The 27639-nt window shown below is 47.6% G+C and overlaps 1 protein-coding gene across 2 annotated transcripts; it reads right to left on the bottom strand.

Annotated features, from left to right (window-relative positions):
- LOC116957733 (uncharacterized) lies at positions 1–27571 on the bottom strand. 2 transcript variants are annotated; one of them, XM_076064821.1, is made up of 7 exons: positions 26454–27571; positions 14575–14670; positions 12914–13303; positions 11434–11596; positions 10118–10204; positions 7249–7390; positions 1–457 (listed from the first exon to the last, which is right to left on the bottom strand). In XM_076064821.1, exons 1-7 carry the CDS (start codon positions 27569–27571, stop codon positions 405–407), a joined length of 2049 nt encoding a protein of 682 aa, XP_075920936.1. In that variant the 3' UTR covers positions 1–404. The 2 variants fall into 2 exon arrangements, with proteins under 2 accessions (XP_075920936.1, XP_075920935.1); XM_076064820.1 differs by lacking the exon at positions 1–457 and having other exon boundaries at positions 6470–7390.
- Between the last annotated feature and the right edge of the window lie 68 nt (positions 27572–27639).

Raw genomic sequence — 27639 nt, 5'->3', positions numbered from 1 at the left:
GACGAAGTATCACTCAAAACTTTATTCCTACATCAAGTGCCAGCTTCTAGCTGCAGCGCAGCCAGCGCTGCCAAGCAAGAGCGTGCAGCTCAGTCATCCAGCAGTGAAGAACCCGGCTGCCAACGAATCAGCTGAGAGCGCTCGGGCATCTCAACAGAGAGAGCGCGTGCGACTTGGCTTATCCAGCAGCGGAAAGAGCCTGACCAGCAAGAGTGTCAGCGCCACTGCGCGCCACTGTTCGGGCCACCAGCGCCACCACTGCGCGCCACTTCAGAGCGCGCCACCAGCGCCAGCCAGCGCTACAGCGCGCCACTGTTCACGCCACCAACGCCACTTCACGCCACCGTGCGCCACCAGCGCTGAGAGCGTTCGAGCAGCACCAGGAGAGAGCAGCGGGCCCACACTCAACACCCATCGGCGCGACGACGGCGAGCGTCGTGCCGACTCTTCCAGCCAGCTGTGGACAGAAACTGTGTACCGTGTTCATATGCCCCCTCCCCCACACGCTCACCCTCACACCCCCACTGCTCCGCAGGGAACAAACACATTTTTGACATAAGAGATGCCAACCTCGGCGTCTGCTTTACGCAAAGAATTGAACCAGTGATAAAGAAGACACACGATACGCATATCGGGATAATCAAGAAGGGTTGCCACTCCAAGGCGGTGCATTAAAAATCAATTGATAATGAAAAACACTGCTGCCATTGAGTTACGTGGATAAGGTCATTTAGAAGCAAAAGAGTCGTACCTTTTTCTTTTCAATGGCATAATCTTGCCAACGAATCCATTAACGCACATTTGTGCCTGTAGGAATAATACTTGTTTTATTGTTTTTCGTATGAATATCGTTGCATAATTTTAAGGACTTTATTCATATTTCTCATATGTTCGTGTTACATTGCATAAAAATTAATTGCCAATACCCAAAGTGAAACAACGTGATAAGAATTGACTTGAAGGTCTATGAAGGGATGTGGTACTGTGTGGGCAATTTTCAAATACGAATTTGCATATTATAAGGTTAAGGTTTTTGTTAGGATAGCATATGCATGTTCTTAGCATCTCTCTCTCACCAACTGCTCGCGCTATGCGGGGGGGAATGAATGAAAGTGAAACGCAATCGTGATGGTTACCGTGTTAATGCTGTGTTGAAATTCCGAGATTGAGCATTCTCATATTATCCAAAATTAAAGTTTAGCTAGAGAATAAAATTGATTAAAGCAGAAGGGTTGTGCGTGATTATTTCTGAAATTCCGCATAAGAATTGTTCTGCGATTGAGATCTGAACCTTGGTGGACCTATCATAAGCACACTAACACACATAATCAATAAATGTCAAAGCGAGAATAATCGTATCCTTATTGCTAATACGGAGTTAAACAACGAAGCCAAGTTGACTCTCTCATTCACGCTCACAACACCTGCATAACCGCATGCGATTAATTGTCTCATCTCAATTGATAACCAACCTTCGTCACCGAGGCGGGGCCCGATTATCATAACGACCTGCAGTATCATAACCACACCCACTCGCATAAATTAGTACGATTATATCTCGAATTAGCATAATTTATACGCATAATTACACAAATTCATGTAATTTTGGATAAATTATGCTAATTTAAAATTTCATTTAATTTTCATTATTTTCATCAAATTTTCATAACCCACATATACAACACTGTTTGGTGTTAGTCATACTCTGTGGTTCTATTGGGTAAAGTCACGTAGGTAAAAAAATAAAATAACAAAAATCACGACGTTTTGACCACAACACAAGTGGTCTTCATCAGGTGAAGGGACCAACCTGTCCGGAGGACAGCGTTGGAGTGAAAAAAGTCAAGCGCAGGTCGCCTCTAAGCTGTGAGTGGGTAAACAGAAAATACGCCTTGACAAAGGAATTAGCATAAAATGTAAAGCTGTGCAAGCTCGCAAATAGAATCAAAGATACATTAGCACCACCGTGAGAGTTTGGGATGCCACTAATTGAATGAATATACTGTACCATTAAAAATTCCTTTAACGTTTGGTTCGATTTAGAACATCTTTCCAATGGTTTCTTAATTTGAAGCCATATTCTCGGTTGAAATTGTGTCTGTGTTTGTAGATTTAGATTGCCTCGTGAACAAATCTCTGATAAAAACCCGTGGGTTTGCAAAGAGCCTTGGTATCGGAGAAAATTATATCGTGATCACCCAAAGCATTGTAACAATGATCAGCTACGGCAGAAGAATTCGTTTTCCCGTGTTTCAAATCTGATTTGTGCTCGCGAATTCAGTCAGAGACATGTCGCTTTGTCTCCCCGATATAGCAATCACCGCAGGTACAACTCGATTTGTAAACCCCGGGGTACTGTAAGTCAGGAATGACATCCTTCACGGATGGGATCAGATCACGAATTTTGTGTACTGTATTGAACCGGACCTGGATCTTGTGTTTGTTTAGAATTTTGGAAATGTTTTTAGTAACGCCTGCTATATATGGTAGTGTGATGGTTTTTACCGGAGTATCAAGTGGTTGTTTCTGTATGGAGGGAGAAACAGCTTGGCGGATGGTACGGTCAGAGTATCCATTCCTTTTGAGGGCCAGGTGTACATGTTTTAATTCACTGGTCAGGTGGTGTTGGTCCGAAATGCAATGAGCCCTATGGTATAAAGTTTTGATGAGATAATTCTTTTGGGCTGGGTGGTGGTGGGAATCAGGTTTCAAGTAGGAATCTGTGTGGGTGGGTTTCCTGTAGACAGAATGCCCCAATGAGCCATCAGGTCTCCTCTCAAACAGAACATCTAAGAATGGTAGCTTGCCATCTTTCTCCACGTCCATGGTGAATTTGATGGCGGGATGTCTGGAATTGATGTGGCGATGAAAAGGTTCAGAGCTGGGAGGCCATGTGGCCAAATGACGAAAGTGTCATCCACATATCTCTTCCACAGGGAAGGTCTGAGGGTGGAAGTCTGGATGGCGTCTGATTCAAATTTCTCCATGAAAATATTGGCTATCACTGGTGACAAGGGGGATCCCATGGGGGTACCCTCATTTTGTTTGTAGAAGGAGCCATTCCAAGTAAAGTAGGTATTTTTGAGGCAGTGCCTAACCAGTGCAGGTGTGTCGGGGTCTAGTCCATGTTGGACCAAATTTTCAATTATTTCAATGGTATTAGGTACTGGGACCTTGGTGAACAAAGAGACCGTGATCTGATCCCATCCGCGAAGGATGTCATTCCTGACTTACAGTACCCCGGGGTTTACAAATTGAGTTGTACCTGCGGTGATTGCTATATCGGGGAGACAAAGCGACATGTCTCTGACCGAATTCGCGAGCACAAATCAGATTTGAAACACGGCAAAACGAATTATTCTGCCGTAGCTGATCATTGTTACAACACTGTGGGTGATCACGATATAATTTTCTCCGATACCAAGGTTCTTTGCAAACCCACGGATTTTTATCAGAGATTTGTTCACGAGGCAATCCAGATCTACAAACACAGACACAATTTCAACCGAGAAGATGGCTTCAAATTAAGCAACCATTGGAAAGATGTTCTAAATCGAACCAAACGTTAAATTTATTTTTAATGGTACAGTATATTCATTCAATTAGTGGCATGCCAAACTCTCACGGTGGTGCTAATGTATTTTTGATGCTATTTGCGAGCTTGCACAGCTTTACATTTTTATGCTAATTCCTTTGTCAAGGCGTTTTTTCTGTTTACCCACTCACAGCTTAAAGGAGGCGACCTGCTCTTGACTTTTTTCACTCCAACGCTGTCCTCCAGACAGGTTGGTCCCTTCACCTGATGAAGGCCACTTGTGTTGTGGTCGAAACGTCGTGATTTTTGTTATTTATTTTTTTTACCTACGTGACTTTACCCAATAGAACCAAAGAGTATGGATCCTTGCAGTCACGAAAGCTTTAAATCTAGAATTGGTGTTAGTCAGCCTGTGGTCTGCCTCAGCTCAGCATGGCACGTGCCAGCTCATGCCCACTGCTATCTTCTCCTGGCAGATTTCATGGCCATCTATTTATTTATTGTTTGCGAGCCAGCTGGTCAGGAAGGTTAGACGATTACCAAGGTTGGCGATATGTTGGATTATTACATCGGCGAGTCGTGAGAGATGGCGACGACTTGGGGGGAGGCCTTCATCCCGCAGTGTATGGATCACGGCTGATAATAATGATATTGATTTTATTTTCACTTAATAATTCTATAGGATTTGCGTAATTTACTCCGAAGTCTTTGCAGTATTTTGGTATTTCATTTGAGTTATGTAAAGTTAAACTTCCATTACTAGCGGTGGTAGTGGTCTTTCTCAGACCACTTCATGATATACTAATCCTGCTCCATGTCCACTCAGTATTGCTGTGGTGGATGCGTGTTGATTTAATTACAATCCTTCCACCGTGCTTACGTGTGTGTTTATTTAACTTTATTTAAACATCCCGAGTAGTTGTGGTAGCAACGGCGTTCTGTGATTCACATTAAAGGTTTTTGGGTTAGATCACGTAAGTATAAATGTGTCATAACCCTCCTCCATCTGACACAGCCAGTAAGCTTGATTTGGAGCTTTCGTGACTGAAGGAATTACTTTTTGGTTCTTTCGGTAAAGTCACGTAGAAACAAAATAAATTAAATAATAGAATACGACGTTTCGATTGCAACACAAGCAATCATCATCAGGTACGAATGAATGAGAAAAAACAAACCTGGTCAACTTAGAAATATAATGCAATACAACGTAATCAACCCTACCTGGTTGATTACGCTCTTCCAAAGATTGCTAAATTTGAGAGACAAAACACGGACACGGAGACACATATACAGACACATCAGCAGAGAGAGACACACACATAGGCACACAGAGAAACATGGCCTCTGTGTCGAGGACTTAAATAGAGAGAGGGGGGCAGAGAGAGAGGGGGGGGTAGATAAATTAGCATGTCAATGAGAGCTTTGGAGCTTTCGTGACTGCAGGAAATACTAAAAAGAACATGGAGACACAGAGAAAATAAACTGAATAAAAAAACTTAGTAAAATTTGGGAAAGTAATGCAATGCAACACAGAGAGTCGGTCAACACACAATTAACGCATAGCCTGGTTGATTACGTTCTTCCAAAGATTGCTAAATTAGAAGTTAAGTGTAAAATTTGAGAAAGAGACAAGACACAAACACGGAGACACAAAGACAGACACAAGCAGAGAGAGACAACACATTTACAATTTGAGTACGAGGTTTTGCTGGTAATTGCATTCAGCATCATCGGGCGATTTCGCAAATCGTACTCGAATTGTAAATGTAGATTTACTCTCCAATACACGGGTGGGCTGAAGTAGTCATTAATTGGCGCATTTTGTTTAAGTGACAAACCTGACTGGCTGTGTAGGGAGGTAGAGGGTTACTAAACATTTATACTTATGCGAACTAACACAAAAACCTTTAATATGAATAATATTGCTTGCAAAAGCCTACGTGTTAAACTGGCGTTCTGTTAGTCTGCTGAAACAGCGTGTGCACTGAGGGTGAATCTTGCGTGAGGATTGCATCAGGGACACCCTAGGCCACTGCAATTTACATGTTTTCCAATTACTTCAACGATAACCTGATGGGAATTAATTGTTGAATGCTTAATTCCGACCTGCAACGGTTGTGCGTAATCTGATTGGGTTGAGTGCCATTTTACTGCAGGACTTTAACAGAGGCGAAGGCGTTCAAGGTCCTGAAGTTAATACGCCGAGCAATAAAAAGCCGAGCAATAAAACGTGCGGGGCGGGCATGTGGTTCGCACAGTTAAATTGTGTGGCACGACCAGGAAGTGGGGCTGGGCGGGGCGTTGATTTCCCCACCCAGAATGCGAAATCAACAAAATCAGATCCGATCCAAACGTTAATCACTGTCGCGGGTTTCCATAACTTGTAAACAATTAACACATTCCTGTGGAGGGAGCTGGTAGGAACGTTGGGTTGCTCGGTCAATGGCCAGGGTCAACGGCAGCGTGGTGTATTCCGCAAATATGCCCGACTGTGAGGGCGGGCACAAGCCGGCGTGAGTAGGTTAAACCTTGAGTTTTATAAGGGCACCACGGGGTGACCAGCCCCTCCCCACCCAGCCCCACCCCTCCCACCACCCAGCCCCACCCTCCCCTCCCCACCCAGCCCCTCCCCACCCAGCCCCTCCCTACCCTCCCCTCTCCACCCAGCTCCACCCTACCCTCCCCTCTCCACCCAGCCCCACCCCTCCCACGTGGACAGACATCCACAGACATACACACTTAATCCCCTGCCTCCTGTGAGAATTAATCCCGGTTGGGCTTCCAGTCCATATAAGGGCATCACGGGGTGACCAGCCCCTCCCCACCCAGCCCCACCCCACCCAGCCCCACCCCTCCCACCCCCACCCAGCCCCACCCTCCTCACCCAGCCCCTCCCCACCCTCCCCACCCAGCCCCTCCCTACCATCCCTTCTCCACCCAGCCGCACCCCTCCCACGTGGACAGACATCCACAGACATGCACAATTAATCCCCTGCCTCCTGTGAATTAATCCCGGTTGGGCTTCCAGTGCACTACGTTTCCTACCAGTAAAATCACGCTGTACACATCTGCCATCCACACGCACCCATTCTCAAGCGCTGTCCAGGCTCGGCGCTGCTGATATCTGGTGACATCCCGCACCAAAGACAAAGATCCCCTGTGTAGCCTTAATAGACTGTTGGAACAAGTGCTGTTCACAAGAAGCGCCTATGAAGGCCAGCACGGCACACCGAGGGGGTGGGTGGCCAGCACCATGCCCGGCCGCCTTTGTCTCCCCAGCGGCGACATTTAAACATCGTACCAGGTTATAATTTGAGGCTGAGTTGACCTAGGGGAGCCGCTGTACGGGTTCAGATAATCGTCACTGGTGTTGACCTTGAGCGAGAATCGAACTTGGGTCGCCAGGTTCATAGCGCAGTGCACTAACCACTGCACCACCACTCTGCACCACACACACGCGCATCCTACATCACACACACATCCTGCACTACACACATCCTGCACCACACAAGCATCCTGCACTACACACATCCTGCACCACACACATCCTGCACCACACAAGCATCCTGCACTACAGACATCCTGCACCACACAAGCATCCTGCACCACACACACACATCCTGCACCACACACACACATCCTGCACCACACACACACATCCTGCACCACACACACACCCTGCACCACCACACACACCACAGCTGTCTGCGCACCCACGCCCGTCGGGTGAATTCTCCCGTAGGCGGCGCCAACGGTGGAGTCCCTCGTGAGTCGGTCGACCAGCATGGAGAGCGCCGAGGGGTAGAAGTCCGTGTCTCCGTCCAAGGCCAGCACGTAGGTGTTGCGCTTCTTCCTCTGCGGCGGTGAACGGGGAGTAGTGGCATGGAGACAGATCAGCAACAGCGGTGGCATTACAGCCGTGACCTCGTACAGAGCAAGCAAAGCAACCCGCTCACTTAGCTCCTCAACCCCAACGCTCCTTCTCCAACCTCTAACAACCAAACACACAACGTATGCATGCTGTATGCAAGGAGGATGTCTCCCCCAATATTCAAATATGCTCAAAATGTCCCCCCCAATGTATTGCTATAAAACAAATTTCTGTTTATATGATTGTAGTTATGGTTGTACTTTATTAATCCCTGATCTCTGCCATTACATACAATGAAACAAGAAAAGGTAAATAAGAAAAAACAGAGCATTGGAATACAATACACTATTAGACATTATTGTAAAAAAAAGTCCTATGTGTTAGTGAATATTTTTTATATATTTTAGGCAGGAAATGGCAGGAAACCAGTATTCAAATTAAGAATTTTTTCTGGGGGAGACCCCCTGGAAGACTTAGTCCCCCCCCCCAATGTTGACTCCATGACTACGGCCTTAGCTGTATGTATTGTATGTATGTATAACTTCTTTCGCATCGTATGTAGCCAACCATGTTCATCAGGAAAGGATACAAACTAAACACAAACTGCATTTCACAGAAATGAGTGTTCAAATAGATTATTTAAAAGTGCATAGCTCCAGTGGATTCGTAATAACAACCACGCGGGTGGAGAGATCGTTTCTATCTGCAGCGCTACAACCTCTGGAAACAACCTCCCTGAAGCGGTGCGCACACTCGACTCCATCGTCACTTCATTAAGTGACAACTCAACAGCAACAACGCGGCTCTTTTCGCTTGCGTACACCAACAACTAACTCCGGTCATCCTCGCAGCAGCGGCTTTGGGCGAGCCATCGAACAAAGATGGGCACTGCATCTCGCGCTTTCAGATGCGCTTCTACGGTTGTCTGGAACGCTCTTCCTTCCGATATTAGGAAGCAACTGGAGGTTTGCACTTTTAAATAATCAATTAGATTGGAAACTACATTCTCTAGAACTGCTTTTTGTGTTTGGTTTGTTGTCCTGCCCCCACACCTCCGATTAGCACGGTTGGCTACGTATGGTGTGAAAGAAGTTAAACATAAATACAACTAAATTTCAGCCGCAAACCTATTTTACACTTCTATTTTAAACAACTGTAATAAGTGTATATATTTGTTTCTTTTTGTATAGAAAGTTATATTGCTATTGTAGTGACCTATATTGGGTCACTACGGCGTTTAGCACCAGTTACTGACAGAATAGGGGAACTGTGCGTGTTAGAGCCTCTCTCTGGCACCAGAGTATGTTTGGCATGGAAGGGCGCCCTACGGGGCATGTTTCTGGTGACTATCAGAGAGAGGGCAGTTGAGGACGTGACAGTCTAGGTGAACCCGAGAGGGCACGTGACCAGGACAGGATAATGAGGGGGGCCAAAAGGTGGCGAGAGGGACACGTGATATTAGGCCTAGAACCTTCTGGTAATATCCAGAAGGGTGCGTGGCCGAGGGCGGAGCCAGGCCACGCTCAGGGGCATAAAAGGGAGGTCCCGAGAGCCGATCCAGGCTGTCTGTTGGAATGGAACGTGTCGGTGCTACGCCTCTTCGATCCTCGGTCGTCGGTCTTTATGCTCGGCATCGTGGGTCAGGCAGTGTGTTACTTACTGACCCGGTTATGTAGTTACCCCGTTGTGGTCTAGTTACCCGTTGTCGTCTAGTTAACCTGCTGTATGTTTATGTAGTTACCCTGTTGGGGTGTAAGAATAAACGTGTTGCCTCCGAGTTCAAGTGTGTGCCTCCGTGGAACCCACTACACTATTTTGAGTATCAACGTGATGATGGCGCGTTGAGTGACAGATTGTGCCAGAAAGGCAACCAAAGATTAACTTCTAAATGTGCCGACTCTGCGTGCAGAGACACGCATAGTGCACGCTATGACTGGGCCTCGACCCAGAGGGAAAGGGCCTGAGAGAGAGAGACCCTCTAACAAACGAAACAATTTAAATTTACTAGGCAAGACCCACTGAGCAATTAGCTCTTTTCAGAAGCGACCTGGCTATCACAAATAATAGCTCAACAAAGTGGATTATCACTTGGATATTTATAGCAGCCAAATACACGAAATGCGTGATGTTGATTCTAAATGTGGAGGGAAAAACCGGAGGACCCAGAGATATATCCATGCGGCCAAGGGGAGAGAGACACGTAAACTTAAAATAGGCAGGCATCAGGGTCGGGATCGAACGCAGTGCCTCCTGCATACCAAGCGAGGTAGTTAAAATCTCGCCATGGCGGCACCCTAGCAGGGTGTATTTGGCCTACACTTCCACACTGCTCCCACGTCTTGGGAGAAGTATAATTGGGTAGGCCCTGCACGTTCCCTGGATGGGCAGCTTGCGTGTGGTTCGCGTGCGGTGGGGTAGAGTGCGAATACTCACACTCTACCCCACCGCATGTAGAACTGCCCATCCACGGAATGTGCAGGGCCTACCCATTTATACTGCTAAGTTGAAAGTGGCCTCCCCTATGTCGGCTTGGCCTTAAATGAGTAAACATTAGCACTGGCGAGAAAAAGGCGGATGGGCGTGGTGTTGGACACACGACCCGCTCGCATGCCATCCCACCCTTAACAAGTGCTCGCTAACAGTACTTGCCTCAACAGTCTGTTAATGGATATATGAGGCGTCGTTGTCTTTGCAGTTTACAAAATCCTTACCTCTACCCATTCCTCTTGTTCATCTTTCTTAACTGTGTGGATCTTGTGGTAGATCTTCCAGCCAAGGAGGTAGTACAAGTACATCACCTGTACAGAACACGTCAAGGGGTTTAATAACAACAATCACCATCAGCAGCAGCAGCAGCCGCCGTGATTGATCCACTACTGGATTAAGACCTACCCAAGTCGTCGCGATGTTTCATGAGATCCTGAGTCGTTATCCACCCAGAACCTCTATTACCGACTGATTCCATCGCTCCATCTCCCCAGTGGTCACCTCTCCGCAATGAGTTCCATTCTTTGGCTGCCGCTCCGTTATTATTCTCGACCCAATGGCCATGACAGCGCGTGCTGCTCAAGTGCAACTCAACAGCGCCACCAACCTTCCCCCCCCCCCCCCCCCCCAGTCGTGGATAGAAGGCAATAGAACAACACGCAAATGAGTATCGGCGTGAGATTGCTGTGATACATCGATAACAACCCTGGTGCAGTCATCATCATCATAGCACTCAACGGGTAACACCACGGAACACCAAATCAATCGAGTCGGGGAACACTCGGTCACGGACAACACTGCTGTGTGCAACTCGTTTACAGCACTTGCCCCAAAAAGCCTGCTGAGCCTATACGTGGTATCTTCGTCTCTATGGTGTGCACTGATTCGCACGTGAAACGAATTATTAATCATCACGTGATTTAATTTCAATATGAGAGCATGACTCTCGAGGTAGCATACAGATGGCTTCAATAGATGTGAGCTATTGCCATCTGCTTCTTACGGCTGATGCTGATGTCGACTCGTAGAGCGAGCTGTAAATTTACATCGAGGTGGTTGACGATCCAGATGATTGCGTCAGGAGTAGCGGAGTGGCGAATCATCGCTGCTGTGATGATGCCTCTCCCTTCATTTGTGTTGTGAATCGGGTGTTGAGTCGTTGTGTGTTCAGTCGCTCTGTTCCAGGTGGTGACCACTGTCGATATCAGGAATGCACCGAAGCTGTGCACTTTTAACTCTAGATTGGATACTAATTTATTTAGAACTGCTTTTTGTGTTTATTTATTTTTATCTTTCTCTGTACCACCAATTAGCATGGTTGGTGAGGTACAGTGCGATAGAAGTTCAACAAACATACGTATCGTCGCCGGACACTGACCGAGATATTTACTTTTCCAATTGTGCATAATCGTCATCGTCATGTATAAGCACATCAGCTGTTGCTGTTGCTACTATGCTCTAAGTGTGGATGCGGTTGTAGGGTTTGTGGCCCAATGAGATTTGGGGCAGAAGATCTGAAGCCCAGGGATGCAACAAATACCTGGGGCCAGCGCTTGCGGTGGCGGATCATCTCCTTGTCTTTGAGGTGCACGCACAGCGAGTTGCCGTGCGGGAGTTTGTAGGAGAGTCGCGCTCCGTACGGCGTCTGAGTCCTCTCCATTGAGGGCGCCTCTTGTGGAATCTTCGAGTTTTTATCAAAATACCTTCACATCAGCAGCAGCAGCACAAGCGAAAGAGAAGACGTGCTCCAATTACTATGTTCCATTGCTGCTACTGCTGTCATATCTGGGATGAAGTCCCCAGTTGCCACCTCACTGCTGCACTCGAATATTTTTTTATAATTTTGATTATTTTGCTGCTATAAATTTCCACATGATAAGCCACTTCGTTACGCTATCATTTGCGTCCAGTGCGCTTCTAAAAAAAGATTATACCTCAGTGGGTCTTACCTGGTAAAAAAAAAGAATAGTTTCGTTTTATTTGTGATCTGCTAACTTGTCCTATACTTTGCACTCCTATCGTGTTGTTTGTTGAGGTAACGGTCTGACCCGCCCCTGCTGGACATCTGTGAAATAGAGCTTTTAGCTCATCGAATTCCTCATGCAGTATAAATACATATTCTGATTCGGAATTGAGTAAAGCAGCAGCAGTCGTGGGTGACTGATGATCCAGCACTCAAAGATTATTTCCCAGTCGTTTGCTCGCTCTCTGCCAGTCAGTCGCCTCCGTATCTCACTTCTATCGCTACTACTTCTACAACCATTGTTACTGTTCACACGAACTTCGCTGCTCGATTGCTCCACCCACGGCGAGGGCCTCGGTCGCCCAGACTGAGTCGTCTCGTTGCCCAAATTCTTACCAACGCACGAACAAAAGACAAAGATCCCCCCGTATAGCCTTCAACAGAGTGTTGGGGCAAGGGCTGTTAGCCAGTAGCACCCATGAAGGCCGGCCCGACACACAAGGGGGTGGGTGACCAGCACCACACCCGCCTGCTTTTATCTCCCCAGTGCTGCACCGTTTGTGTAAATTATGTTAAGCGCCTAGTCCGCTCTACAGCAAGGTTGGCTACGTATGGTGCAAAAAATAGTTCAACAGATGAGGTTTCTGCTCAATTCAACACGCGCGTGAACGTCCATCTATCACACCGCCCACCATAGTGTCTCTGTTTGCCGGCCAATTGTCAGTTTGTGCACCTTCGGATTTGCACTCAACAACGGTGATGGTGACGCAAGGAAGGCATTGCTAGCCCTGCGATCCGCACTCACGACGTTCATCTGCGTGACCATCACCAATCATCGTCATCGTTCACCATGATCTATTCACTTCTGAACGAAGGCATCGGCGCAACCTGTTGCCATCCTTCCCGTGGTCTCTCGCACCACGAGCTGAGCTTAACCACCCCGTGTCGTCCCGTGCTTTGTTATTACAAGGCCCGTGCCTCTATCCATCCATCCCTCCCTCCCTCCACCCACCCACCCAGCTCATCGCTACCACAGAATAACATCCGGTGCACTGACCGGCACACTTCAGCGATGACGTCCGTGAGGCTGGTCACGAACTGGTTGACCACCATGCGATCTTCCTTCCTCTCGAAGGCGTCGTCGAAGTAGATGTGAGCCGAGAAGTCGTACGGTTCCCGCTTCACCGTCTTCCCCTCCTCCTCATGATTATTCTCCTTCTCCCACTTCTTTTCCTCCTTTTCCTCCTTCTGCTTCTTTTCCTCATTCTCTTTCTTCTTCTCTTCTTTATTTTTCTCCTTCTCCTCCTCCTTCCCATCCTGCCCCTCCTTCCCCTCTTCTTCCTCCTTCTTATTCTCATTCTTCTCCATCTCCTCCTTTTTCTCATTCTTCTTCTTCCCTCCGCCGCGGGAACCGACGTTGAGATCCTTTGGCTCACTCCTGTCCAGCCTGGCAGCGGCAAGGGGGAAGGGTCGTTATTGTTATCCCGCCACACGCTCCCCATCGAGTCAAGGTCATGGTACAGCATCGCTCTCCTCTGCAATCGAGCGCTCTCCCAAGGTCTCCCGCCGAAACGTTTCCTACACCTTTCTCATCCCACTGATCACAGCAAACTTCCACCGCATCCTACTGAGTTCAACTCACAACGATCTCTACCCATCGCCGGCACCGGCTTCTGGATGAGTGCGTTTCTCTGTAGCTGTACCAGTCAGCAGCCGTCTGGAGCTCTCTCTGTATCTCCCACTGGTGCACACGCAGGAGCAACCAAGAAGCAGACTCTAACCCATCCAGGCTCTCATCTGTCCAGGATCTCACCTGGTTGAGGCTCTCACCTGCCCAGGCTCTCACCTGTCGACGCTCTCAATATTAGCATGCATCATAATAATTTTTGTTGCGGGAGCCCAGACGTGTTAACTCAAGAGAAGTTTACAGCTTACACAATTCACAAACATCGTTCAATGGTCACATACAAAGACCGGTCCGCGTTAAACACAATCAGCTGATTAGTTGCGACGTTCGAAGGAGGGCAAATGTTCTCGAGGTTAGTAACGCGCTGCTCCATGTGAAGATGTCATATTTACGAGCATCCAAAGAAAATTGAAAATACACCGCCCACAAATACTGCACTGCGTGTAAGCGGTTAAATGTCCAAGGTCGAAATATGACGGTCGTATATGCGACATGGTAATATGGCATTGCTGTAGATTGTCCAAATAAGAGCCACAGTAATGTGGTTCTATTTTGTTTAACATTTTTTCACCGGCATATGCATTGCTGCATATATCACGATATATTTTTTTCAGGACACTTTAAACGTGCAGTTTAGATTAATATCCTCAAATCTCGTTGAGCTGAAGGGAGGGACGCGGTAGCGTGGTAGCCTGACTGGTGTGGTGCCCTGCAGAAATGAATGTACGTATGTGTGGTGGACTTCTTTCACACCATACATACCCAACCAAGATAATCGAATGTGCAGGAGAAGGACAACAATCTAAACACAAAAAATAAATTCTGAAGAAATTAGTTGTCAATATTATTTAAAAGTAAATAGCTCCAGTTGTTTCCTAATATCGGAAGGAAGAGTGTTCCAGACGGCCGCAGAAGGGCATTTGAAAGTGCGCGGGGCCGTGACCACACCCCATCTCCATATTCGCGAGGGACCCCCACTGGCCCTTGGGATCCGGCCGTTTGATGGAATTGGGCGATAGGGAATATACCACCTCAGGATGGACGAGATGATCTTCGTCATCTCCTCCTTGGTCTCGTGCCACATGGTTGCGCACAAGTAGATCTTCACCCTCTCTTGCTTGTGGTTGCTAGAGGATACAACGAGAAGATGAAATCATGTTCAGATTGAGAGAGGGAATCGCAGAGCGCGGTTCTCTGTTTTATGCATTGGGCATATTGTGGGATGGACATATTTCAGTCTGTAGAATAGAAGGGCAAACGTCACAAATCGTCATCATTATGAAATAAATTCAGAAAGAAAAAAAATCCTGCTTTGATTACACTGCTCATACTTAACCTCCGACACTCAAAACACGAAACATAGACAAAGGCATCGATCAGACTAACACAAACTAAAAACAAAGATCGCCCATAGAGCCTTGAGAGACTGTTGGGGCAAGGGCTGTTAGCGACTAGCACCGATGAAGCGGGAAACGGGACTTGAGGGAGTTTATGGCCAGTCACACAGACACACACCTAGTCACACAGACACACACCTTGTCACACAGACATCTAATGACACTTACACCTCGTCACATAAATACAGCAAACAAAAAGAGTTCCCCTGTGTAGCCTGAACAAACTGTTGGGGGACGTGCTGATAGCGAGCACCTATGAAGGCCGGCACTGCACACAAGCGGGTGGGTGGCCAACACCACGCCCGGCCGCCTCCCCAGTGGTGATGTTTACACACCACACCAGTTACTAATTTTAGCAAGGGGAGGCCATGACCTATTCACACACACCTACTCACAGAGACACCTAGTCACATACACACTCCTACTGTTGTATCTAGGCCCCTTTTCCATCTTAATGTTAAAAAGTAATTTTCCGATACATATAGATACATGTTTCTATTGGGTTTTTTTTTTATAATAATGAATAAAAACACCAAACCAGGCCTCCGCATGGCATGTGGAGGTTATCTTTACCATGACCCACTAACACGATTTTGACATTAAGAGCCCTCCCAGGGTCAGAGGGAGCAGATAGAGAGCAGAGCACAGCGGATTGCCAGGGGCTGACGTAAACACACCAAGCCAGGGTCACTGGGAGTTTGCGCTAGCCTAGATATAGTTTAGTCAAAAAGCTGATTGGTTCTACATTACTATTAAAGTAACTTAAAATCGGAATTCAACGACAGGGTAGGCTAAAGTTATGGATCTTCACACCAACTTCAATTGAACCCTGCCAATAGCTACATCAATGTAACCATCAACCGTCTATTGGTTTAACATTAAATGTATTTCCATATTTTAATAATTTCTCTACGACTTGACCCGAAGCCTATAACAATCAGGTTTTCCTAAGTCAACATAAATGCTCTAGCCTCCACCCATACGCAAATAATAAGCAGGGTTAAAGTAAGAGTAGAGATGAAAAGAAATGCAAGCGCACAGCAAAACTGCAACATAAGCAAAGGGCGATGTTAAACCCAGGGTCGGAGAGAAAGGGAAATCCCGGCCGTCTTTGTATCCCTGCAGCGCGGGGTAGGAGTGTGTATACGCTTGGGGAAACACGAGTCAAACACCACAACGAGAAGCTGACTCAGACCTTGGATTAATACAGAATCATAACTATGGAACTCTGATGAAATGTTAACTTAAAACTTTTTAACCATTTCTTTGTGCGTCGGTGAAAGTCGGAGGGAATATCGCCCCTCCCTCCAGGTTGTGCACCCAGACAGAGAGGCGCCTTCGAGACAATTTATAACATTTGAATGTTTTACTTGTGGGTTTTATGGTAGGAGTATGACAACGGAATATACCGTGGGTGATGCACAAGGACACACACTGACACGTACGGACACACACACGGACGCAGATACATACGGACAAATCCTGACACAGCAAAAATCGAAAGAAACCCCGCCTTGTGGGCAGGATCCGAGTGAAGGGATTTTTGGGCATAAAAAGAGGATCCTGAGCATTGAAACACCAGAGTTCGACAGGAGTGGGTCGACTCTCGGGAGACAGTTCGACTCAGAGGGGTCGGAACTCGGGGAGTTCGACCAGGGGGGTCGGAACTCGGGGAGTTCGACTCGGAGGAGGTCGGAACGCGGGGAGTTCGACCAGTGGGTCGGCTCAGGAGCAGTTCCAATCGGGAACGAGAGCAACAGGTCGCCAGCCGGCGAGCTGTAGAGCAGGGGGCGGCGAGCAGAAGCCAAAGTGGCCCCGTCGCTACCCACTGACGTTGGCAAGACTCGCAGGGTAGTGAGGCGTCACCTAGTGTGATTTCCAAGAGCTGAAAGACAGAGTATTGCTGAAAGATTATTCTACATTGAGTCCAGCTGAGAGCGACCGACGCACTAAGCAAGAGCTTCTGCAAACCAGAGCAAGAGCACGTGCGACTTGAGTCATCCAGCAGTGGAGAAAAACCTGCTTTCAGCAAACCAGCAACGAGCACGTTCGAGTTCTCCACCCAGAGAGAGGGAGCGTGCCGATGCAGCTCATCCAACAGCGGAGAGAAACTGCTGTCAGCGAACCAGCACGAGCGTGATCGCGCAGCTCATCCAGCAGTGGAGAGAGGTGTCCACTGAGCAGCACTGAGAGCGATCAAGCAACTCTCCCCCGTGGACAGAGGCTGGCTGCTGCGTGGAGGAGGGCGGCGATTCGTATGATGCACTCCCACACACCTCACCGCTCTAAAGGGAGCGAGGCTACTTCTCCTCCAAGCGATGCCAACTTCAGCGTATGGCAACGCAAAGAATTAATTCCAAACACTGACTATTCAAAACAATTCATATCACTCAAACATACACGGGTCCTTAACCAGAGGCAAACACTCAAGTCCGTGAACCATCTGGCTGTGGAAGCATCGATCGTGTGATAACAGTCTGACATTTATAAGTATATTCATAATTTCCCTCTTTAATATTTTGTTTTGGACTGTACTTCTAATCGCATAAGTTACCAACCGATCCATCAATGCGAATTAACCCTTGGAACCTTCGCCACGAAGCTATGCTCCCGGGGAGGAATCGTGCTAAACCGATTTTCTGATCATACAATCTTATTCACGAATTAATTAATTAATCTCCCGTGAGATAACCCGTTCCACCGCATACCCTCACACTAAGCCATTTCGGTAATCTTATAGTCTGTCCGGTGGATCTGTTGTTACATTTATGCCTTTGGAAATAATAACTGTTTGATTGTCTTTTTATATGAATACCGTTGCATGTTAATCAATCGCCTGTGATAATGTGCTGACCATTTCAAGCATAATGATCGTTCATATTATAATGTATAAGCTTTTGTGTAGCATAGCGTTGGCATGTGCTGACTCTCTCTCTCACTAACAGCAATCGCTTTATGCGGGGTCCATGTGTTATCAAAGTGAAATCGTACAGTCGTTGATGATACTGTCTTGATACCGTGTGGATACCGTGTTGAAGTTCCGAGATTGAGAGTCACATACATATTATAGTTAAGGTTTAATTAGAAAATAAATTGATTAATACAGAAGTGGTCGTGTGATTCTTTCCTGGAATTTTTGCATAAATCTGTATCCTGCGACGAGATATGAACTCGGGAACCTAAACTATAAACACACCAATCCACACTCATTAAACGTTAATAAAGCGAATGATATGAACTTGGGACCTAAAATATGAACACTCAGGGAGTGTTAAAGCGAGAATCATTGTATTATGCTGATCAATAATACGAAGTTAGACAACGAGGCCGAATTGACACTAGCGTAACTGCACACGATTGATTGCGTTATCCTGATTGATAACCCCACCTCGTCAATGAGGCGGGGCCTGATTATCATGAAGGCTATCATTAACACAACCACACCCTCTCGTATAAATGAATACGATTACCTCTCTAATTAGCATAGTTACACGCATAATTACACGAATTAGCATAATTTCGGATTAATTATGCAAATTTCGAATTTCATTTAGTTTTAATTATTTTTCATCAATTTTCACACACCCACATATACAACAAATTGGGGGCTCGTCCGGGATCTCTCGCAGACAGTTTATGCTTAAATTAAGGAACGAATCACTGTTGCATTAATCAAGGTATTGTGAACTAACATTGCCATGCGACTGTAAACGGGTAAAACAAACAAAAAAACGCACTCTGAAGGAAAATACCAGAGTAGCAGTGGATAACAAAGACAGTGGGGGTAAGATTATTTGCTCGAGTTGAACCAATATCCTGTGATACAAATGTTTTTATATGTGCTCTGAAGTGGAATTCCAGAGTAACTCACGCCGCACATGAGATGTTAGAATTAAGATACACTCTTAAGTCTATTAACTACACTACATAATAGAGAACGGCATGACCCGCAACATTCTGAGTTTGACACCCCAACGCATAACACCGATATAGAGGGGACCTCCTAGGAGGAGATAGAATCTATGGAAAAACAATATCGTGAATTTGTGTTAAAATGTACTGGACGGACTGCTAGAGAGCAGACAGAGCAGAGAGACATATGGGAGGGGAGACATATAGAAGATGTTAAGGCACATAGGAGGAAACTACTTAAGGACGTGATGACATGTAACAAAGCCGAACGTGATGTAAAAATTGCAGAAATAGTAAGGTTAGACTCATATCTCCTCACACAGACAGACAGAAAAAGATTATGGAATGAGGTAAAATTTGAAAGGGAAAGAAAGGAGAAACTGTCCCTAATAGAGGAGGTAGAGCGTCTGCACACCCTCGTGAGAGAAAAAGAGTCGGCGCAGAATGCACCAGCGAAACCCCCAGATGTTGATACACATAACACATATGGGAGTAACAGTTTACCACACTCCGAGCCACGCGGACGTAAACCAGAGACAGGTCACACAGGAGGTGTGGCTACCAATCAAAGTGGTTTTGACAGAGATTCCCCCTCGCGACTCGAGAGAGGGGAGGGAGAGATACGGATGAAAACAGGAAAACATAGGACTGACAACTTCGAGGGTAGAGAGGAAAAAAATATTAACACTAAGTCAGCAGGATATTCTGTACTGATCGAGCAAAAAAGGGCGGAGCTGGGGCAAGACGAGCGACATGACAGAGACAGCTCATTTGGTAGACGCATTCCACGCAAGCACGACCGACGTGGAACCTATGGCAGAGATTACTTTCCAGAAAGACGCACATCACACAAGCATGAGCCATGGGATAAGCAGGAATCACCGAGCAAAGTTGACTCACGTTACAGGTGCAAGAGGCACTACAAAAGTTATGTTAAGCAGCGCCACCGTGATGGTGACAGCTCGAGTGAGCACTCCTCAGGAACAGACGCCTCTGACGATGATCAACTGTCCGAATACTCATTCAGTAGTAAAACTCTGAAATTGATGGACAAGGCTCTCGTCAGAATTCCCTACTTTGATCCACACGATAGGAACAGAGACATACACGCTCACATCGCAACGGTAGAAGCAGAAGCAGTGATCAGGGGTTTGAGGAAAACGAATGAGAAAGCCAGTTTACTGAGACGAAACTTGCACGAGCAGTCTATACCATGGGTAAAGTCGCTTTCATACAAGGTTCGGAACGATTTCAAAAAGCTGAGCCTGGCAGTGAGCCGGAAGTTTGGAGAATATTTAACATGGTCTGAGGGATTTAATGCTGCAAAATCTATGACCCAGTGCGCAGACGAGGATCCGCGAGATTACCTCCTACGGTTTAAAAGAGCGTACTACGCGGGTGATGTGGATCAGTATCACGAAGGTGGCAAAAGGTTCAAAGTTATGTTTTTTGGGTCTTTGAGTCCAGAGATTACAGAAATTGTGGGAATGGTTTTGAATCCAGAAACAGCCTCCTTACACCATATAGAGGATAAGGCGCACAGAGCTTGGCTGTACAGAGCTAAAGACAATAGTTCTACGACACCCAGGGAGAGGGATGATGTAACCAGCGTTTCAGAGGGAAATAAAAATCACGTGAGCAGAAACACAGCACCACCAGCGAGGCAATGGCCCGCAGGCTGGGAGCGATCGCAGCGTGCAGGGACGCATATTTGCGAGAATCGCGGTGTGTGTAGACCAAGAGCAGAATCATGCCGGGTCCCAATGCCACGACACACGAGGGATCAAACACAATCAGCCCACTTCCGATCGATTCCCCCACCAGTTTTACCAGGAGAGAGCAGAGGCATGAGGAATAGGGAGACAGGCGTGAGCTTGGCTGAGACACAAAAAATGACACGGGCACGTGATGAATCAATCACATTGGTTGAGAGGGAGCTTTCAGTAAGAGCAGTGTCCGTGGAGCTGCAGGGAAATCATGGACCCGTTAAAAAAATTAAGCAGGCTGCTGTTGACAAGGTAAACCAGGAGGGTCCCAATGATTGGAAAAAAATAACTGCGTCGGGTACCAGTTCTGATAATGTGGTGGAGAGCGCAAGTGTTGCTCCCGTAATTGACACACCTATCGAGCAGGGAAACATAACTGCATTAAAGTGTGATCCTACAGGAGATGATAACCAATCGCAGGGAGGGAAAGGAAAACCTGATTGTCTGGTAAATATAAATGCCACCCCTTGTGTCGCGGAAGTGCGTGAGTGTACTGTGGAAGAGGCAGATGAATGCAGACATCAGCCTTTGGATGTTAAATTGTGCTCGGGCACACTAAGGAGGGATGGAGATCAGAGTGTTGAAGTGGAGGAGAAGAATATCCGTGACGGATCGGGAATTGTGTTGAAACACAGCACACTCAAAAGCACGGAATCGAATCGTGACCAAGAATCGAATCGTGGCACGGAATCGTAGCGCAGAAGGGAATCGTGGCCCAGAGTCAAATCGACTCCCAGAGGCAGCAGATGTGCACAGGGCTGCGGAGAATGCAAATGACCCCAACAGTCGAGCACGGAAACTCGTGGTGTATGTTGATCCTGGTTACGCACAGCATAACTTCACGTCACACAATCTCACATGGAAAGGGAGTGATAAAATAAATTACCGCTACGAACCAGTGAGCCATGTTCATTAGGCCAAAGCCATCACGACGATGAGCCGGGACGATGATATGATGATGTTGCATGGAAGGGTCATAGGTAACTCTAAGATACCTGGCCATGAGAGATATGATACACTCGTGACTAAAAGAGTCAGTCAGGTTATCAATGACTTGGTACAAAGGTGGCAGAGAGGTAACATGAGAAAGACAGAGAGACACCGTGGTTCTCGTTAACCTGCACTCCGCCATGGTTAACTTAACAATCCAAGAATTGGGTTTCCCAATCCGAGATCTGTACGAAGAAGAGAATACTCGACAGCCAATTCAATGGTTGATCCAAAGACCTGTTGCATTGCACCAGCGGCAGCATCAGTGATCTTCTCCAAGGACAAATTCCTTCATATCTGGTAACTCCAACACTAAAAAAAAAAATGTGCTACCATCAGCATCCCTGGAAACAATCAGTACAACACAGGTACAAATTGCCTTTAAAATGGGTACAGCCACACCCATACATGGGGACTCCCAGACCAGACAGCTGGCATTTTTGTTGAATTTCCCACTGGTCAAACCCGAAAATGTATTCCGATTGCGGACAGTATTGAACGTGTGTACATGGAATAACGACATCTCCTATAACATGTAGCCAGTAAAACAATGTCCCCTTGTTTTACCTTCCTTTTAGTATTTCTTTTCTTATTTCAAATGCAATCATAAGTTGTGACGTGCGCGCGTTGTAAGGAAAAATTACTTGAGTAATATTGATGATTCATGATGGAAAAGTGCATAGATTCTTTGTTTTAAAAATGACCCGTGGCCAATTGACCACCGATCATTTTTAAAAGGGCGGAATGTTGTATCTAGGCCCCTTTTCCATCTTAATGTTAACAGGTAATTTTCAGATACATATAGATACATGTTTCTATTGGTTTTTTTTATAATAATAATGAATAAAAACACCAAACCAGGCCTCCGCATGGCATGTGGAGGTTATCTTTACCATGACCCACTAACACGATTTTGACATTAAGAGCCCTCCCAGGGTCAGAGGGAGCAGATAGAGAGCAGAGCACAGCGGATTGCCAGGGGCTGACGTAAACACACCAAGCCAGGGTCACTGGGAGTTTGCGTTAGCCTAGATATAGTTCAGTCAAAAAGATGATTGGTTCTAAATTACTATTAAAGTAACTTAAAATCGGAATTCAACGACAGGGTAGGCTAAAGTTATGGATCTTCACACCAACTTCAATTGAACCCTGCCAATAGCTACATCAATGTAACCATCAACCGTCTATTGGTTTAACATTAAATGTATTTCCATATTTTAATCATTTCTATACGACTTGACCCGAAGCCTATAACAATCAGGTTTTCCTAAGTCAACATAAATGCTCTAGCCTCCACCCATACACAAATAATAAGCAGGGTTAAAGTAAGATTAGAGAGGAAAAGAAATGCAAGCGCACAGCAAAACTGCAACATAAGCAAAGGGCGATGTTAAACCCAGGGTCGGAGAGAAAGGGAAATCCCGGCCGTCTTTGTATCCCTGCAGCGCGGGGTAGGAGTGTGTATACGCTTGGGGAAACACGAGTCAAACACCACAACGAGAAGCTGACTCAGACCTTGGATTAATACAGAATCATAACTATGGAACTCTGATGAAATGTTAACTTAAAACTTTTTAACCATTTCTTTGTGCGTCGGTGAAAGTCGGAGGGAATATCGCCCCTCCCTCCAGGTTGTGCACCCAGACAGAGAGGCGCCTTCGAGACAATTTATAACATTTGATTGTTTTACTTGTGGGTTTTATGGTAGGAGTATGACAACGGAATATACCGTGAGTGATGCACAAGGACACACACTGACACGTACGGACACACACACGGACGCAGATACATACGGACAAATCCTGACACAGCAAAAATCGAAAGAAACCCCGCCTTGTGGGCAGGATCCGAGTGAAGGGATTTTTGGGCATAAAAAGAGGATCCTGAGCATTGAAACACCAGAGTTCGACAGGAGTGGGTCGACTCTCGGGAGACAGTTCGACTCGGAGGGGTCGGAACTCGGGGAGTTCGACCAGGGGGGTCGGAACTCGGGGAGTTCGACTCGGAGGAGGTCGGAACGCGGGGAGTTCGACCAGTGGGTCGGCTCAGGAGCAGTTCCAATCGGGAACGAGAGCAACAGGTCGCCAGCCGGCGAGCTGCAGAGCAGGGGGCGGCGAGCAGAAGCCAAAGTGGCCCCGTCGCTACCCACTGACGTTGGCAAGACTCGCAGGGTAGTGAGGCGTCACCTAGTGTGATTTCCAAGAGCTGAAAGACAGAGTATTGCTGAAAGATTATTCTACATTGAGTCCAGCTGCAGAGCGACCGACGCACCAAGCAAGAGCTTCTGCAAACCAGAGCAAGAGCACGTGCGACTTGAGTCATCCAGCAGTGGAGAAAAACCTGCTTTCAGCAAACCAGCAACGAGCACGTTCGAGTTCTCCACCCAGAGAGAGGGAGCGTGCCGATGCAGCTCATCCAACAGCGGAGAGAAACTGCTGTCAGCGAACCAGCACGAGCGTGATCGCGCAGCTCATCCAGCAGTGGAGAGAGGTGTCCACTGAGCAGCACTGAGAGCGATCAAGCAACTCTCCCCCGTGGACAGAGGCTGGCTGCTGCGTGGAGGAGGGCGGCGATTCGTATGATGCACTCCCACACACCTCACCGCTCTAAAGGGAGCGAGGCTACTTCTCCTCCAAGCGATGCCAACTTCAGCGTATGGCAACGCAAAGAATTAATTCCAAACACTGACTATTCAAAACAATTCATATCACTCAAACATACACGGGTCCTTAACCAGAGGCGAACACTCAAGTCCGTGAACCATCTGGCTGTGGAAGCATCGATTGTGTGATAACAGTCTGACATTTATAAGTATATTCATAATTTCCCTCTTTAATATTTTGTTTTGGACTGTACTTCTAATCGCATAAGTTACCAACCGATCCATCAATGCGAATTAACCCTTGGAACCTTTGCCACGAAGCTACGCTCCCGGGGAGGAATCGTGCTAAACCGATTTTCTGATCATACAATCTTATTCACGAATTAATTAATTAATCTCCCGTGAGATAACCCGTTCCGCCGCATACCCTCACACTAAGCCATTTCGGTAATCTTATAGTCTGTCCGGTGGATCTGTTGTTACATTTATGCCTTTGGAAATAATAACTGTTTGATTGTCTTTTTATATGAATACCGTTGCATGTTAATCAATCGCCTGTGATAATGTGCTGACCATTTCAAGCATAATGATCGTTCATATTATAATGTATAAGCTTTTGTGTAGCATAGCGTTGGCATGTGCTAACTCTCTCTCTCACTAACAGCAATCGCTTTATGCGGGGTCCATGTGTTATCAAAGTGAAATCGTACAGTCGTTGATGATACTGTCTTGATACCGTGTGGATACCGTGTTGAAGTTCCGAGATTGAGAGTCACATACATATTATAGTTAAGGTTTAATTAGAAAATAAATTGATTAATACAGAAGTGGTCGTGTGATTCTTTCCTGGAATTTTTGCATAAATCTGTATCCTGCGACGAGATATGAACTCGGGAACCTAAACTATAAACACACCAATCCACACTCATTAAACGTTAATAAAGCGAATGATATGAACTTGGGACCTAAAATATGAACACTCAGGGAGTGTTAAAGCGAGAATCATTGTATTATGCTGATCAATAATACGAAGTTAGACAACGAGGCCGAATTGACACTAGCGTAACTGCACACGATTGATTGCGTTATCCTGATTGATAACCCCACCTCGTCAACGAGGCGGGGCCTGATTATCATGAAGGCTATCATTAACACAACCACACCCTCTCGTATAAATGAATACGATTACCTCTCTAATTAGCATAGTTACACGCATAATTACACGAATTAGCATAATTTCGGATTAATTATGCAAATTTCGAATTTCATTTGGTTTTAATTATTTTTCATCAATTTTCACACACCCACATATACAACACTACTCACAGAGACACCTGGTCACACACACACACACACCTACTCACAGAGACACCTAGTCACACACACACACCTACTCACAGAGACACCTAGTCACACACACACCTACTCACAGAGACACCTAGTCACACACACACACACCTACTCACAGAGACACCTAGTCACACACACACACACCTACTCACAGAGACACCTAGTCACACACACACACACCTACTCACAGAGACACCTAGTCACACACACACACCTACTCACAAAGACACCTAGTCACACACACACCTACTCACAGAGACACCTAGTCACACAACCGCCATTCGCCACTAAGTGGCGGTGACGTCACCACGACGCTTGTGCCAGGCCATGTGCACCTTGAGGCCACGTGAAGTGTCGAACGCCCACTGGCAGGAGGTCACGGGGCAAACCCAGGTGCTACGGGTCGACTGACTGAGATGACTGGCTGATGCACCACCTGTGCCAACCTGCTGTGCTTTAGCCACACGGCGCTCGGCTCGTTGTTGTGAGCGTCGCTCCTCCACCCTCCGTTGTTGTTGGAGGGCGACTGCCTCCAACTGCCCAGTAGCATCCTTCACGAGCCTCCTCCACAGAGGCCGATCTTGACACCGCTGGTACCAGTCATCGGCAAGTCCACTCAGCTCCACGTCTCCCTGTACCACATCACTCCATCTCTTCTCTAGCCCGTGCCGCGCCCGCCTAGCCCCCTCGACCCGGCCGAACAAAAGCCGTTTCAACATACGGTAGCTGGGCATGCGGGCTACATGAACCAACCTAGTCACACACACACACCTACTCACAGAGACCCCTAGTCACACACACACCTAATACCTAGTCACAAATTACTCATAGTCACACACGCTCATAGTCACACACGCAAGTCCAATACATCGCACCAACACCAACATACGGACCTCCTCTCCTCCAGCACCACCACCTCCTCCTCCTCCTGCTGCTGCTGCCGCCGGTTGAGCAGCAGCCCCGCAATGAGACACGCAGGCTGCGGGGTGCGGCGTACGAAGAGCTCGCGTGTGCGCTCCATGCGCGTCGCGTCATCTGGGCGCAACGCGGGCGCCGCCGCCAGCAGCAGCGCCGCCAACCACAGAGCCCCGGCGCCGAACGTGGCCACGGCGTCCACTGCGGAGTCCTCGCCGGCGCCTACGAACGAGCAGACGGCGGCGGCCGTGCGGTCGTAGAAGAGTGAGGCGGTTGCGGGCATCGTCCGCTCGGAGCCGTTCCACCGTCGGACCGACTCGCAGTCGTAGCGAGAGTCGCCCGAGGTGTCGAGCGCGAGGTGGAGGGCAAAGACGACTGCCAGGGCAGCGGGCGTGGCGAGGCAGAGCGGCGCGGCGAAGCAGCTCCCCTGCTGGCGGATCTTGCAGGCGGCGTTCGCGAGCCACTTGCAGAGGATGGAGGCGCCCACCTGCACGCCCAGCAGAGCCAGGGCGAGCGCAATGCTCTCGCGGTGTTCCGCGATGCCGGCGATGGCGCTGAAGCTCCTCCACTCGTCCTCGACGCCCGCGTCCAGCAGCACGACCGCCACGATGATGAGCGTGCGCACGAGCGAGCCGTAGAACTCGGCGAGGTTCCGCGATTCCCCGATGGCGTTGCGGAATTCCCGGAGCCAACCAGCGGGCAGGAAGTTCTCCCACCACGACAGGGACACGAGCAGCAGGCTCAGCAGCAGCAGCGCCAGGTGCGCGAACCTTCTTGCCTCCGTGGAGCCATTGTCGGGCGCCACCAACGCCGCCTTGGCGACCGACAGTGCTAAGGCGACGAGACAGCAGCAGAGGGAGGCCAGACTCAGAAGCTTGGACGTCCGGGGCGGCTTCCTGCGTCCCGTCCACCTGCCGGCGAACTGCAGCGCGCTCGGCACCAGGGTGACACCGTTGAGGAGGAGGATGCTGCTGAAAAGGTTCGCCGACTCCGCCGGGAGGACGACGATGGCCATGAGCGCCGCTCCGAGGCCAATGAAGCCTTCCAGCAGGCAGTTCTGGGTGATGCCCAAACAAACGCAAGGACACTGAGACATAGAGAGATTGAGGATTGTTGGAATGGTGAAACACACGCCAAACAAACGCCGGCGCTATCGTGGTTTGT

This window comes from Petromyzon marinus, unplaced genomic scaffold (assembly GCF_048934315.1).
Source record: "Petromyzon marinus isolate PM22_M1 ecotype Great Lakes invasive population unplaced genomic scaffold, UKy_Petmar_22M1.pri1.0 PM_Scaffold_77, whole genome shotgun sequence".
NCBI classification, from domain to species: Eukaryota; Metazoa; Chordata; class Hyperoartia; order Petromyzontiformes; family Petromyzontidae; genus Petromyzon; species Petromyzon marinus.
The sequence above is the reverse complement of the archived record's forward strand: the minus strand, read 5'-3'. Positions and strand labels throughout refer to the sequence as shown.